The sequence below is a fragment of the Biomphalaria glabrata genome, chromosome 10 (genome assembly GCF_947242115.1).
Source record: "Biomphalaria glabrata chromosome 10, xgBioGlab47.1, whole genome shotgun sequence".
In the NCBI taxonomy this organism is placed as follows: Eukaryota; Metazoa; Mollusca; class Gastropoda; family Planorbidae; genus Biomphalaria; species Biomphalaria glabrata.
This window is the reverse complement of record NC_074720.1, coordinates 15,533,881-15,548,297: the sequence shown is the minus strand read 5'-3', so window position 1 is coordinate 15,548,297 and position 14,417 is coordinate 15,533,881. Positions and strand designations below refer to the sequence as shown.

Here is a 14,417-nt window from a genome sequence, read left to right as displayed (position 1 = left end):
ATACTCTATAGCAATGTCTGATTTCCGCTTGCTGAGAAGAGAACATTGTTTTAAAATTAGATCCAAGCACGAAGCATCCAAGAACGTCGAAATTGTCGAAAGAGAAGCAAATATTGTAAATGACTTTTGACTACCATCGTACATCAGTGTGAAGGAACAATTCAATAAAAGTTCTTGGCATTTTAAGCATAAAACTGAGCAAATAATGGCGTATTCAAGAAGTTGCTTCAGATTTCTTTAATTGCGTTCATAACAAATTGCTGATGTTCATGCAATATACTGCTCAGATTTTTAAAAATTAAGTGTTGCTGATACTCTGGTGACATTTCATTTTTACAGGCTCCAGCTTAGATAGTTTTTCAGCGTTTCATAGCATCATTACATAAAAACCTTGTTGCTTAGATCCCACAGAAGTATTTGTAGCCTGACGACGAACAAATGAAGTCAAATTTAAATAGTCAACATTGGAAGGTGTACATTTCTTTTTAGATTCGGTCTTGTTTAATATTAACAGAACGCGAAATTATGATGTTTGTGTAAATTTTTTAAATTTAAAATAACCATTTGTCATTTAAATAACATGTTAAAATCATAAATATATTTGTGTTTATGAGATATTTCCATTAATGGGAAATCAAAAGTCAGGACCTTCTTAAATGAAAACCACAATGAATGTTTCACTCTCGTGGACCCTCTGGATGTCGTGGTAGACAAGAATAGAGCGGTACAAAAACTCGTTCGTTCCTTACTCGGTCAGACTCTATCAACGCCACTCGTTGATCAGGAAACATGAAAAGAACCAAGATACCCGTGTGTAGTCGCTGAATGAACTCATGTTGTGTCTGTTCTATTTATGTGTATGTTTCTATTGTGTTGTCTTTATATGAGAAAAGAGTTCTTGTAATCACATTTCCATAAGGATCAATAAAGCAGTCTTAGTCTATATAGACACCACTTTGGGAATCACTGGACTTTAGACCAGGTATGTAATCTGACATCCGGGCTGTATTATCATTATTGTTTGAGCCCCAGTTTATTAATGAAAAATGTTTTCCTGATCTCCAATTGAAGATACGTCTTTAAAGTGTGCATTTCAATCCCCAAATCGATGTTTTGATTCAGACATTTCTGTTGCTGAAAGCAATATGTACACATCCCTAAACCAATAACCCAACGTTTACGTGTGGCATCAATGTCCCTTTTCAATAGGACAACAAGGTGTTTAGTATGAAGTAGAAGCAAGCTTAGGTAGGGACTATTTGTAACAGTTAGGTAACACATGTTATTTGCATTATATGCTTATTATTGAATATATTCAATATATTATCCTATATTGTGTTGCTTCTGGAACTTGAGGGGGGGGGGGCGCCAATTATGCTCACTACGTCCCTGTTTCACTTATTATTATTTTTTCAATGTTTCTCTAATTAAAGTGCATTCTTTTAAGCCTGTTGAGCTAGAGTTGTAGGTTATCACTTGGAACTCGTGTTCTATGCTCATGCTTCTAGTTCAGCCGACTTGTTAGTCAAAGATATTTGTATAGGATGTTGACCTTTAGAGTATTGAAGCTATTTCAGTAAGATCAAAACACTGACAATCTATTCCTTAGGTAATATCAAGTATTTACATTTAAAGATGGGTATGAACAAAATATCTAATTTGTAACCTTTGCCTACGTAACACACAAATGTAATCTGCCTACCTTTAGTTAGACCAGTGATTCCCAAAAAGTCTATAGAGACCCCCAGGGGTCTACGAAAGTGAAAAATTAATTGGGGGTCTATGAGATGTAAATTTGTTCTATTTAATTTCAACATTTATTTAAATAGCTTTATTTTTTCTACATGTAACAAAAAGAAATATAGATTATACAGCGTTGGTTATTTAAAATTGGGATTCAATCCTTCCTTGTCAAACATGCGGTGGTCTAAGTGACTTTTTATGACGATATGAAACTAATTACATTGGAAGATCAATTGAAACGATGCCACCCTGATGAAAAGATAAAGGTTTGAAAAACTTTCGAACTCTCAAAGATAAAATTCATACTAGACCCTCAAAATCTCTCTTCAACATCATAAAGAGAAGATGGTGGTTTGTGAGCGTCTTACAAGATCTCTTTACTTATAGCCGAATACGGAAAACAATAGATAAAACATTGATTTTACCAGCTGTTATAGTAGTTTTAAAAATTGTTTTACACAAACGTACATGTGATATTTTTAAACAAATTTCTTTAAGCAACAATACAGTAGGCACATCGGTGGTTCTTTGCAAACAACATATACAGTTTGGGATCAGTGGCCTCGCTGGCTCTGACTGGTTGTAGCGCTGTGTGCTGCATACTGCCTAAGGGTCATCTGCTCCTTATTTTTCATCGAGGTTGACCCACGAAACAGTTCCCATGTTTGGGTATAGCTGCAAGGCAGCAGAGAGTTGAATTCAGTTTTACCCCTGCTAGGTGGTTTACAAGCCTAGGCTAATGAGTCCCTCTTGCCCAAAGCCTACTGGATTGGACGCCTGTTACTTCGCCCCTTCTCCTGTTTGAGAAAACAGTTCCGCGGACCCAATATTTGAGTCAGACGTGAAAGATGAATACACAAGAAGCTGCTCTATACGAAAACTTTTGCAGTGATACTTAAGGCCAATTAATTAGTTAATTGATATTTATTGTTCGAAGAACTACTTTATAGAACAAAAAATTCCTATATGAAACATAATATCCGTAGTAACGGATGATGAACCTGCAAAAACAAACAAACAACAACACACATTTCCAGTGTGTTTGGTGGTTTCAGTAATACCTATCAATTGTTATTTTAATTGGTATAAATTTGAATTTTATCAGTAAAAAAGACTCACTACAGTTAGAAATTACTTTTAAAAAATGGAGTTGGTGAATTCGCAAAAATGCAGTACCGGTATAAGTTAATCAGGGGGTCTACCAAAAAACCAGAAAACATGGCAAGGGGGTCTACGAGACTAAAAAGTTTGGGAACCACTGCTTTAGACTGATATTTAAACATTAACCACACTAGACCTGGGTTTCAAATTATATGGATTATTGTTAGAAATTAGCTTTGGAAACTATTGCAATGTTTATTTCACACCCATAGACAAATAAAACACAGCATCTTAGTAGTGGCATATTTTAATATAGTTTTTGTTTCAAAGCACTGTCTTAAAGGGAAAAAAACAAAAGACAAAATATTCAGAAGTTCTGAATATTGATGATAATAAAAAATATTAAAAAACCAATAACCTCAACAAGTAATATAGGCAATAATGTCATACACATAACCAATGGTCACAAATGCATCCGATACATCATACATGATACAACAAAATCACCATACACGTCCCCAAATACACAACACACATAACACCAGGTGTCACAACTCCATTCACCAAGTCTTTGTGTCACACACAAACATACAAATCATGTACCACATATAGATTAGACATATACCAAATTGATATTGGCCAGACAAAGTTATAACAGCATACAAAGCCCTTTCTCAGTGTTAACCTGAGCATAGTGCAGGCTAGTCACAAACACTTTCTGGTAAGGCTACTTTTGAAAGATGATATGAAGGAAAAGAAGGAGGTGGTTGAAGAGACAAGCAGAGGAGGGGTGGACACATTGAAAGAATCAACTCTGGCTCCACAATGATAACATGCTGTTTTACCCTGACCTGATATCTGTTTTGTATTCAAGAGTTTCTTTCAATGATGATGTGTAAGACTGATGTGATAATAAAACTATCAAGATCTCAAAGTAAATGAGTTCAATGATAGCAATAATACTGGAACATAAACTTGAAACAAGAAAGTTACTTCAAAACAAATCATGGTAGTCACAAACTAATAGAGTTCATTAGTTGATTCCATTCCAAGAAAAAAGTAAAAAGAAAAGAATCAAATGTTCTGTGAGAAGAGGATGTGCCACAAGAAACAAAATAAAACCAACCACAAAATATGTACACAGGAGATATTATGATGCTTTATATTGAAGCTGTTTTATTATCAAATAAAATAAAATATCAGTTAATTTAAAAAAAAAAAAAGAATTTAAGTAAACAAATAACGATATTTGGTTACTGTAGAATCACTGTCATTACAAAGTCAATGTCAAATGGCTGTTAGGAGGATAAACAATTATGACAGAAAAAAAAAACGGACCACATTTTGAAGGGTATTTATGAGGTGATATGCTCAAACTGGTTTGTGGCAGCATTCCCTTAGAGATAAGTTATCATGTTTCTTAATAATCCACAATATGTGGTTACCATGTTGCAAGACAGAATGAAACAGTATGTTTTTTCCTTCATTGTCTATAGGTAATTTTGTTTTTACCACTGCATAAACAGTAACATAATAATCAGTAATGTATAGCCTAAAAAGAGTGAAGCATTGAGAGCATAACTGCTATCACTTTAAACAATGTTGGAAACTTACACATAGAAAGAATATGCCTATTCTATTATAGGCACTAAATGAACATCTGTTTATTTGATTGCATCCTTCAGTCTCAGCCAATAGTTCTTTGCCTTATTCATGTCCATGCATGAAATGATGTTTTTCTAAGAAGACAATTCTCTCTCACAGTCAGTTGATTAAACCTAGGGGAATACACACTCTAGGTTGATAGAACTGAGTACTAATGTTGGGTTAAATTGATGACATGGTTATAATGAGCTCAGAGAAAACAAACCAATTTGATAAATGGTGATTTGACTATGTCTACAAGTTAGAGAGTGAGTCTTGGTACAACTATCACTAGAGAAGAAACAAACAAAAATGATTATAATACAAATGGAAGTTTGAATCAAAGTACAAGGTGCTCAGGTTACAACAAGTCTTAAAAATAGAGCGCTGACAACAATTTCAAGAATTATACAATTGTTATGCCTGAAAAAAAATCCCAACAAATATTGAAAGTAAAAAGAGAAGAATTGAGCAGTGAAACAAGCAGTGACTACAGAACTAAGTCCTTGTTCAAAGAATGAGTTGATGTGTTTCTTAGAACTAGAACAGACTGTAAGACTACAGTCGGCTCAATGAGCTGCCACTAATCACTTCAATTAAGCATTTGACAAAAAACAATAACAAAAACACACACACACATTTAAAAAAGAAGCAAAAAAAAAAAACCCCAATAACAAACAACATTTCTTACATGAGAAAAGTTGATTTGCTTCTAAAATGAGTACTGCTAAAAATCATAGTGTGTTTTTAAGTATTCAATACTTTGGCTTCATCATTAACCTCAGTATTTGTACATTCCTTGATTTTTTTTTTATTTACATCTTTGTGACAGAATGTGAGACTGTCACTTAAGAAATACAACAAAATTATCCTTGCAAAGAGAGCACATACCACAGACTAATGCAGCATGTACAATCCTGTCAGTATTCTGTCTCTACTTACATACATTTCTCTATCACACTGCCACATTAGTTGACATCAGCAAGTATGAATCTCAACCAAATTGATCCACATTCTATGGGAAGAAAACAAAAAGATCACAAAATGTGTGAGAACAAAGAGTTCTAGCCCTTTTCTCAAAAGTTGACTCTAGTTCAGTTAGTCTTTACAAAACCATTGGACAATTGTTTTTTTAAGCCATGTTCGCATGATAGTAAAGGTTTCAAAAGTAGCAGCAGAGTAAAAAATGAGGGGGGGGGGGATATTGTGTAAAATAAAAATTGACTATTTCACTTTTTACTAACTCACGCATCAAACATGTCTGTAACAAGAATTTTGTAACCTCCAAAATTCATCTTTACAAAGTTATATTTATCCTTCTAGAGAAGAGCTTATAGGATGCTACTCATGAGCAGTGAGTGACCACAGCAATATTCCCATACATCTGTTTGGAGTTACACCTTTACAAAGATCAAAAAGTCTTATTTATTCCCCTTGAGAAGTGGTTCATTTATGTTTTGATCAGGGAATGAGAAAGCAGCTAGTTAGAATAGAAGTATAAAAAATATGATGTAGAAACATTGTAGGCATGAAATATAGCAAAGGCAGCCATGAGAGAATAAAACATTTTAGAGATGAAGTCATTCTATTTAATTAAAGATAAACAATTGCCTGCATCAATCTAAAATTTATCCAGCTTAGAAAATTCAAAATAAAATTTCATAAAAGGTAAAACAATGTTTTTTTGCTTTGAGTGGAAATTAATAAAACTAATTAATAAAACTAAGTTTTGACCAGATAGAAGCAAAAGACCCCCCTTCATCTCCCAATCAAAGAACTGAGATCATAGCTAGCTCTTCATAGCCATCCATCTCCAGACATTAAGTCTAACTTTTACAGATTATATAAAACAAAGAGGAAACTAATGAACACATGTTTAAATTGAAGCTTTTCTCAAATAAATGTAAGTTAAAAGATTAATATCCACAATACATATATATTTATATAAATATTTATGAAACTAGTCACCTATATATATTGGATTTATAAAAACATATGTACATGAATCCTAAATTTCAATACTAAACAGTTTTGCTAGAAGTTTTTTTTCATAAACATACATTTTTATGCACAATCTCTTTTCATCTGTTTCTTCCAAAATTGAACATATTTCAGAAACAGTATGTTCATGAACAATAGACCAAAATTTCTAAAAGCTTTTATTTACAACTCATATCAATAAATGTGTCAATAAATAATATGAAATGGCAAACAAAAGTCCATCAGTTCAATTTGGAAATGAAAATGATCATTTGAAACCAACAAATACATTATCTTTCCTCGCATTCTAATCACAATAATGAGCAAGAGAAGAATGCCTTCAATAACATGAAATACGTAATAGTTTCTGAATAAGGTAAAGTGACATAAAAAGAAATCCCATCTGAGATCTAGAGAAAAAAAACAAATCATCATCAATGTCCATGGCCCAGAGCTTCTAAGGTTTGTAAGGCCAACAGATTGATCATAATCATAAGAGTCAAGTGAACACAGGAACAACCATAAAGCTAGAGTACAATTTCTGCATTTTTAGCCAAATAGTTCATATAGATTATTATTACTATATACTAGTCTAGAAATAAAGTGCAAATTTACTATAGATATAAAATGTGTGCATATACGATTTCTATTTAGAATAGGTTTATATTTTTATTATATAGAATGACCATCCAATAAGCAAGAAATACAACTTGTTAGGATACATAAGATTGGCATATCAGTCTCATCTCTACACAGGATTCCAAATCCTGATGCCAAATAATTCACAGAAGAACAAAAAAATCCAACTGCAGCACAGTGCAACCATCTTTGCAAAGCTGTCAGGCAGAGACCTATAACGTGTACCATTTTGTACAATGTTCTAAAATACCTTGCACCAATAAAGTGATGTAGTTGGGGGGGTTGAGGCTTGTCTGGTCCTGGCTGACCCCAGCTGGTCAACAATGTAAGATCTAATTCAAATAAACTTTCCCCTATGCCAAATCATCTGCTTTTAAGTCACAAATGTCTTTTCACCATAAGAACAATTTAAAATAACTTTTCTCATTTCAAGGAGTTAACAAATGTACTGCAATAAAGAAACAAATAAAAGTTTAACAGAAATAAAGAAGTGATCTTATTGAAGATATAGGACTCTCGTTAAATAGAAACAATTTCTCTAAAATAAATATATTTTTTTCTTTGTACAATAATAACAGTGAATACAGTTAAAACACAGCAAGCATATTGAATTCATTTTTATGTTAAGAAAGATAAGTATTAGTGAAACAATTATTACAAGCCATTGAGTTGAAGTAGAAATATTTTCTCAGTAAATATATCCCCCCTTCCCCAATGCAATAAATATAGTGATTTGTAAGCATAATAAATTCATTTTATATAGATAAATTGTTTATATAAAAACTTCAAGCTCCCGGGGGGGGGGGGGGGGGGAATTGCAATTACTCTTCTAAACAGTAATTATTTCCATTATTCCTACAAGATCTTCTTTGTCTAAACCACTAGCAAAAGTCGGACCATCTCAATCACCAACATAGAGAGAGCAAACATAGGACTTATTCCCTGTTAAATTGCACAGACATTTTTGCGTAGACCCAGATATTTTCTTATCATTTGAAAAGTGGGAATGTTATTGAGTAAATCAATAGAAAAACTAACACTTGATCCAAAGAGAAATGAAAACCTAATATTATTTCAATAGCTTTTAAATCTCCACACATTGATTCTAATGACACAATGTATTCAAAACAAGAAGGAGATGCTAAATCATTGGGATGAAATGACTGTTGGAACAAAGGTGAAGGTAAGATGCCAATAGAAGCTAGAAGATTGGAGCAGACAAGCATTAGACAGTCTTGTTACACCAATATATAGGAACTGTATAGAAGAACTAAAAATGTAATTTAACAAATTTTATTTTGAATACTGGAATATACTTTTTTAAATAATTTATGTAATCCTTTTATTGGATCTGTACAGCAGTCAAGAGACCTCTTCAGAATGATTATTTATCTAACAATAACATTTTCAATGTCAAATTTAAGACATGTAAGTTTAATTTTTAAGTAAGCAAGATGAATACCTTTGCTATTTTGCCATTCCCCTAACTAACTATATAGCACTCGATTATCAAAACAAAATTTAAAGTACAAAAATTGTTTTAATTATAAATTGTATCAATGTGAAAAGAGCAACCACATAAAAACAAGCAAAAGTCTTTAAAGTTTTATAAAAATGCATAAAAACCAAAAACAAACATTAAAACTGTTTGGGGATCCGCCCAAAACTGACATATTTCCTCAAGGACTAGAATAAAGCTTTGATTTAGTTTAAAGAAGTAAAAAAATATGCTTGGAAAAGATCAGCGACACTAAAGCAGAACCTACAAGAAACACTTGTAATAATACTTGTAGTACATCTCATGACTTTGTTACGTTCACATTGTACATCAACAACAATGAAAAGAAATATCAATAACTAGCAATCTGTGATACAAGCAGTTCACAATTCATTATGAATGTACAGAAAAGATCATTTCAAGCACACTATAAAAAAACAAAAACAAGACACCAAAGCGTACCAAGATTGATATCACATTACAAAGAAATCACAATAGTTATATCCAGGTGCTCAGAGTTTTACTTAAGAAATTTAAATTAATTCACCATTTGAAAGAAGATTAAAAAAAAAAGGATTTTTTGAAAATGTCCTGAATATCTATTTTCAAAAAATCTTAAACATTATCACAAAATATGCATGGGGAAAAAAATCATAATTATCTCATTACAAAAAAAACAACAACAAAAACACTCTACAAGAGATTTACAGTCAAGCTCTTTCTAGATTGAAATGTTATTATTTCAATGAAATCAATTAATTAGTTGGTTACAGGGAGTTTATTACATAGTAAACTCCAGATATAGTGAATATCGCAGCTCCATTCATCTTATATAAAACTGGACTAATAGTTGAAATCAACTCAGGAAAAGTATTAAATAAGTGGAACGCAGAAGAAGAAGAGTGTAGTTATTGTAACTTCAATGAAACATAGAGCAACTGGACTCTTAGTTGCAACATGAAACTATACAACAATACACTATCATGTTTCTAGGACCAATGTTCCTGACTTTATACATGAAAATATTAAAGAAAGACAAAAAAAGGGTGATTTTTTCCCCTGGTTTGTGTTGTTTAAAAGTAAAAACTTGTTTTTTTACTTTTTTTTTTCTTCCTGAAACACAGATAAGAACACTTAGATGACATGAGCAATGAGATCTGAGGGAATTAATGTAAACCTGACAGAACCAATTGACTAAGTCAAGAGTCAGTGATCATTTGCACAATAGAGTATATGTTGCAAAGGCTGCCTCTCCAAACTCATCAAAAGGCATTCTCTCTATCTTGGCATTTCTCCTCCAAATTTCAGCAAGTTCTTCAAATTATCAAACAGCTGTAGAAAGAAAGAGTTTTTCAATGTAATGACATAGAACTGGTCAAACACATTTTCATTCTAAATTTAGCCTGAAAATTTGAAACATTTTTGAAGCATCTATGAAGTGAAAAGTGGTGACTATTTAATAAATTAATTTCTATAAATAGAAAATAAAAAAAAAAACAACAACACAAAAACTTACAGATAAAACCCAGGTAGTGTTTTCCAAACATTTATCAAGGATGATTTCATTTGAAATGCTATCAGCTCTGTTGCTTTCTTTCATCATTTTAACCTGCAAATGTATTTATATAATTTAATATTTTCATGATGCTATATTCTATAGATTAAAAACTAAAACATAAAAAAAAATAATAATTTTAAATACAATTTTTTTCCCCACAATTTTCCGCTATAAACAGAATTACAAGCACAATTATGTAGAGAAGGAAGAGCACCACCAAGCATTTATTTCTCTAGGCATAGCACAAGGAAGGCAAGTCAACATGATGAATCAATGTTGCCTAGATATTCTACTATTTCTGTGCTTGCAGTTCAGTATTTAAAACAGAAAAGTCATTATTCCTAAGAGTAACTTATACACTAAAAATGATCTTTCACAAATGTTTTGTTCATTAAATCTAGATAAAGTAAAGAGGCTTGGATAAAAAAAAAAATTAGTAACAGGAAGAGTGAAAGTGAAGACACTGAAACAAGAAAAGATGGGTTGGTGAAAAGAAAAAAATGTGGGATAGGGAGGAGTCTAAATTAGAAAGGAGCAATTGGACTAATGAGGTAGTTCCGTATTTCTGACCTACTTTAACCAAAGTCATGTGATTGTTGGACAACAAAGAGGAGAATGGCCTTGTCTTCCTATATGTCCGTTGCTGTTGCTCCTCTATTTTTACGAAATTTTACATTTACAAACATTTTAAAATATACAGATTACATCAAGGAACTCCACGAATGTTCAAATAACTTTATGAATGTTTTCATAAAGGGCCAAGAGCTGTTTAAGGATAGGTTTAAATTATCAATGATATTTCCTTTATAGTCATGACAAGCGTCAACACTTTGCCGATGATAGATCTACATTCACATACAGATGTTTTTACAAACGTTCTTGTAAGATTAAAAAAGGCTTGGTATAAACTACACAAGACACACACACACACAGAGAGAGGCCTATATATGGGATAATATGCATATTAGTTGAAACATTGTTATTTTCATTAACTTCAGCTATTTTTAACGTTATGTATTTCATATTCCGCTAATCTTTAATACATTATGCACATCAATAACATTAAGAATTATTTTTTTGTGTTGGATACTTGATGTATTATTATGTTATTAAAAGCTCTATCATTTTTAAGAAATTCACAAAATGTTACATTAAAGTTTCAAAGATGCGTCGACGAAATAGATCTAGATCTATTTTATTACGTAGAAATCAAATTTAACAATGAAAGGGCGGGGTAAGACACATTTGGCCTGTGTAACTTTTAGAGTAGATCTAGATTTATCCTTGACTATCAGATGTGTTATTTGTTCGCTAAACAACTGAAGCCTATAACGCATAAGGAAAACACATGGCAGTCTTTTTATCTTTTATAACAACTAGTCGACATATCGACTACACACTAGCCCTAGAGCTATCTGACCAATACTTTTGGGCAGAGAGGAAGGGAGGGGGGGGGAAGATGAAAGTGTTACTTTTTTTTCTAGGACTGGTTACCCGAACGCTAAGAACTGTAAGTGTAGTCATTCATTGTAGATCAAGAAATCTTGATCTCAGTATGGCAGATTATAGGCCAACGCTTCGGTACCTTCTATCAAAGGTTTAACTATTTGTTTTAGTTGAAACTATTTAAAAAATGTATCTCTAGATTCTCCTGTTATTAACAAATTATAGTTTGGCGCTAATGAGTAAATTGAAACCACTAAATATTGACTTAAAACGCTTAAGATTCCCACTACAAACTAACTAAAACTAAGCACGGTGCGCGTTGTATACACACAACCACGTGACTCGGGGGGAATACGAAACTACCTCATTGGGAAAAGAGGGAGGGGTAAATAGATGAAGAAAAGGGGGGAAGGGAAGACTAAGCCAAGGTTAATACTACATTTGTGAAAATTGAATTCTAGACATTTTCTAACTAGCTAACCATTTAAGCCATAAAACCTTGTCAGGGATATTTTTTGAAAATTATGATGAAACTAATTCACAAATAGATTCTTGACATCAACATTTACAAGTGTGCTTTGATAGCTTCAAACGTTGATTGTATACGTCTAGTCAATTTTTTAATTAGTCTATCCCTAACATACATCAATGACAGACTAGTACTTTATTTTGTGATAATCTAGGCTTAAAGTTATACAAAATCTGCCCCCTAACATAAAATGTTTTCTTTAGTAGACTTCGTTAAAAGAATGAGACTATACATCTAGATCTAATTATGATTTAAAGTCAATGATAGACTGACACAAATCAAGACCTAGAATTGATGTTTTAGATGTTTCTGAAATATTATTAAGCCCTAACCCAAATCTCCCCAGAACTCTTCCCACAGCCCCCCCTCCCACCCCGTCACACAGGGATTTATTTGTTTTGTCTGAGGTCATCATAAGTCAAAAGTTGAGATTAGCTTGTCAGTAGAGATGTTTGTTTACTTGTGTTTTAGATTCTACATATCATACATCTACCTACTATGTACTCCCTACAAAAATTACTATTTTAAAAAAAATGTATTTAAGGTAACTTTTCTATTTTTGTATATTTGTAAAATACAAAAATTGTTCTATACAAATCAGTTTTTTAATGCGTATATTCCAACTAGAAGTATTTTTTTTTAAATATTTTAGTGGGTGGGGGAGGGTTTGTTAACCTTAGCAACAGGTATAAACATTGTAGATTTTTTGTGGTAAATATTCTTTTTTATTATTAATTTTTAAGTTAAAATGTGATATGTTTCTAGAAATACATATATTAAAAAGTGAGTGTCTAAGGGAATGTACTCTTAACAAATTAGACCTAGAGATTTAGATTTTAATCAATGAAACTGCAAGTACGATTTGGATTTCATACATCTTTGTTAGTCCAGGATTGTTATTGTTGAAAGACTTATTTGTATATTCTCTCTATATTATTAGCCTAAATAATTGGCTACAAATATGACCAGGAATCAAATAATGGAAAAGCTAGATCTAGTGGTAAAAAAGAAATCTAGAGAGAAAGGTAAATAGTTGAAGTGGAATAGTGTCAACAAGTCCTTACAATTTAGAAAGAAATGTCTTGTATTGCCAATGTAGATGAGTTAATGAAGAACTATCTAGCTAACTGCTTGTACCTACTTTAGCTTCACAACGCTGACGCAGCCAGTACTTGAAATGATGGAGATTATGGTATGTTCGGACATAGTGGGCAGCTACTTTACCAATCATAAATTCCTGTTTCAAAATTCAAAGAATGCAAGAACTAGTTTAAAATAAAAAAATAACTGCATGGAAGGTTTGAGTACTTTGTTAAATATAAACCCTTATAAGATAAGCTAACCAACCTGAGCACTATCAGAAGTGTGATTTGGAAGCTCGGTCAACAAAAATCTATCATAAGGTGTACCATAAAGCACTACTGATTTTATCGTTGGTGGACTTGAATTTTCACTCGCCTAGAAAATACAAAGAGCATTGAGAATCATGTGTGTTTAAATAGATTTGTAAAACTTTAAAAAAATTAACAATATATCCATCACACTATCTATTTTATTAAGAGTCCTAAAAAAAGTAAAAAAAAACAAGGTTACAAAAGACAGTTTGTGTGGAGACACAAACTCAAAATCGGCCCCCGAAGTGGTCCACCCAGGCAGGCTTCAATATTTTTAGAAAGAACATCCAAATGAAATTATATCAAAGACAAATGAGAGATAAGAATGGAGAAAGAAGGTTAACAGATGTGAACCTGGCCTAACTAGTTCCCCTTTTAGATCTTGTGGTCTATAGGGCAGATGATGTAAAGTTCATCTGTTTTTGTGGCCTACAGTTAACGAGGGTGTCATGTAGCCAGCACAACGACCAACCGTCTTTACTTTTCCCCAACTAATGTCAAGTACCCATTAGAGCTGAGTGGACTCAGTGGCGCCCAAAGATTCCAAAGTTGAAAATCCCAGTCCTCACCAGGATTCGAACCTGGGACCCCCGGTTCGGAAGCCAAGCGCTTTACCGCTCAGCCACCATGCCTCCCCTGGCCTAACTGATGTGTTATGATTGATCTAATTGTTTTGAAAAGGCTCAATCTCTTATTCGAATCCTCAAAAAAATATAAAAAATTTCCGCAATAAAAAAAAAAAAGTTCAGGAAAATGAAGTTTATAAGATAAGCTAACAAGATCCTCGAAATAAAGAATCACCCTTTGTGTCAGGATTTTGTGATTTTACCATCACAAAAGAGATACAAGACACCGATAGCAAAGACAAACAGACACAAACACTCT

General features: G+C 32.6%; 1 protein-coding gene across 8 annotated transcripts in view; it reads right to left on the bottom strand.

The window, feature by feature from the left end:
- Window positions 1-3,135: 3,135 nt before the first annotated feature.
- The window catches only part of LOC106069892 (uncharacterized), a 29,304-nt gene continuing 18,022 nt past the window's right edge, over window positions 3,136-14,417 (bottom strand). For all 8 annotated transcript variants that reach the window (XM_056045123.1, XM_056045130.1, XM_056045127.1 and 5 more), the window contains 4 exons: window positions 13,486-13,596; window positions 13,280-13,375; window positions 10,122-10,214; window positions 3,136-9,937 (listed from right to left, as the gene is read on the bottom strand). In XM_056045123.1, the coding sequence (XP_055901098.1) occupies window positions 9,884-9,937; window positions 10,122-10,214; window positions 13,280-13,375; window positions 13,486-13,596 (354 nt within the window). In that variant the 3' untranslated portion in view covers window positions 3,136-9,883. The remainder of the gene's footprint in view (window positions 9,938-10,121; window positions 10,215-13,279; window positions 13,376-13,485; window positions 13,597-14,417) is intronic.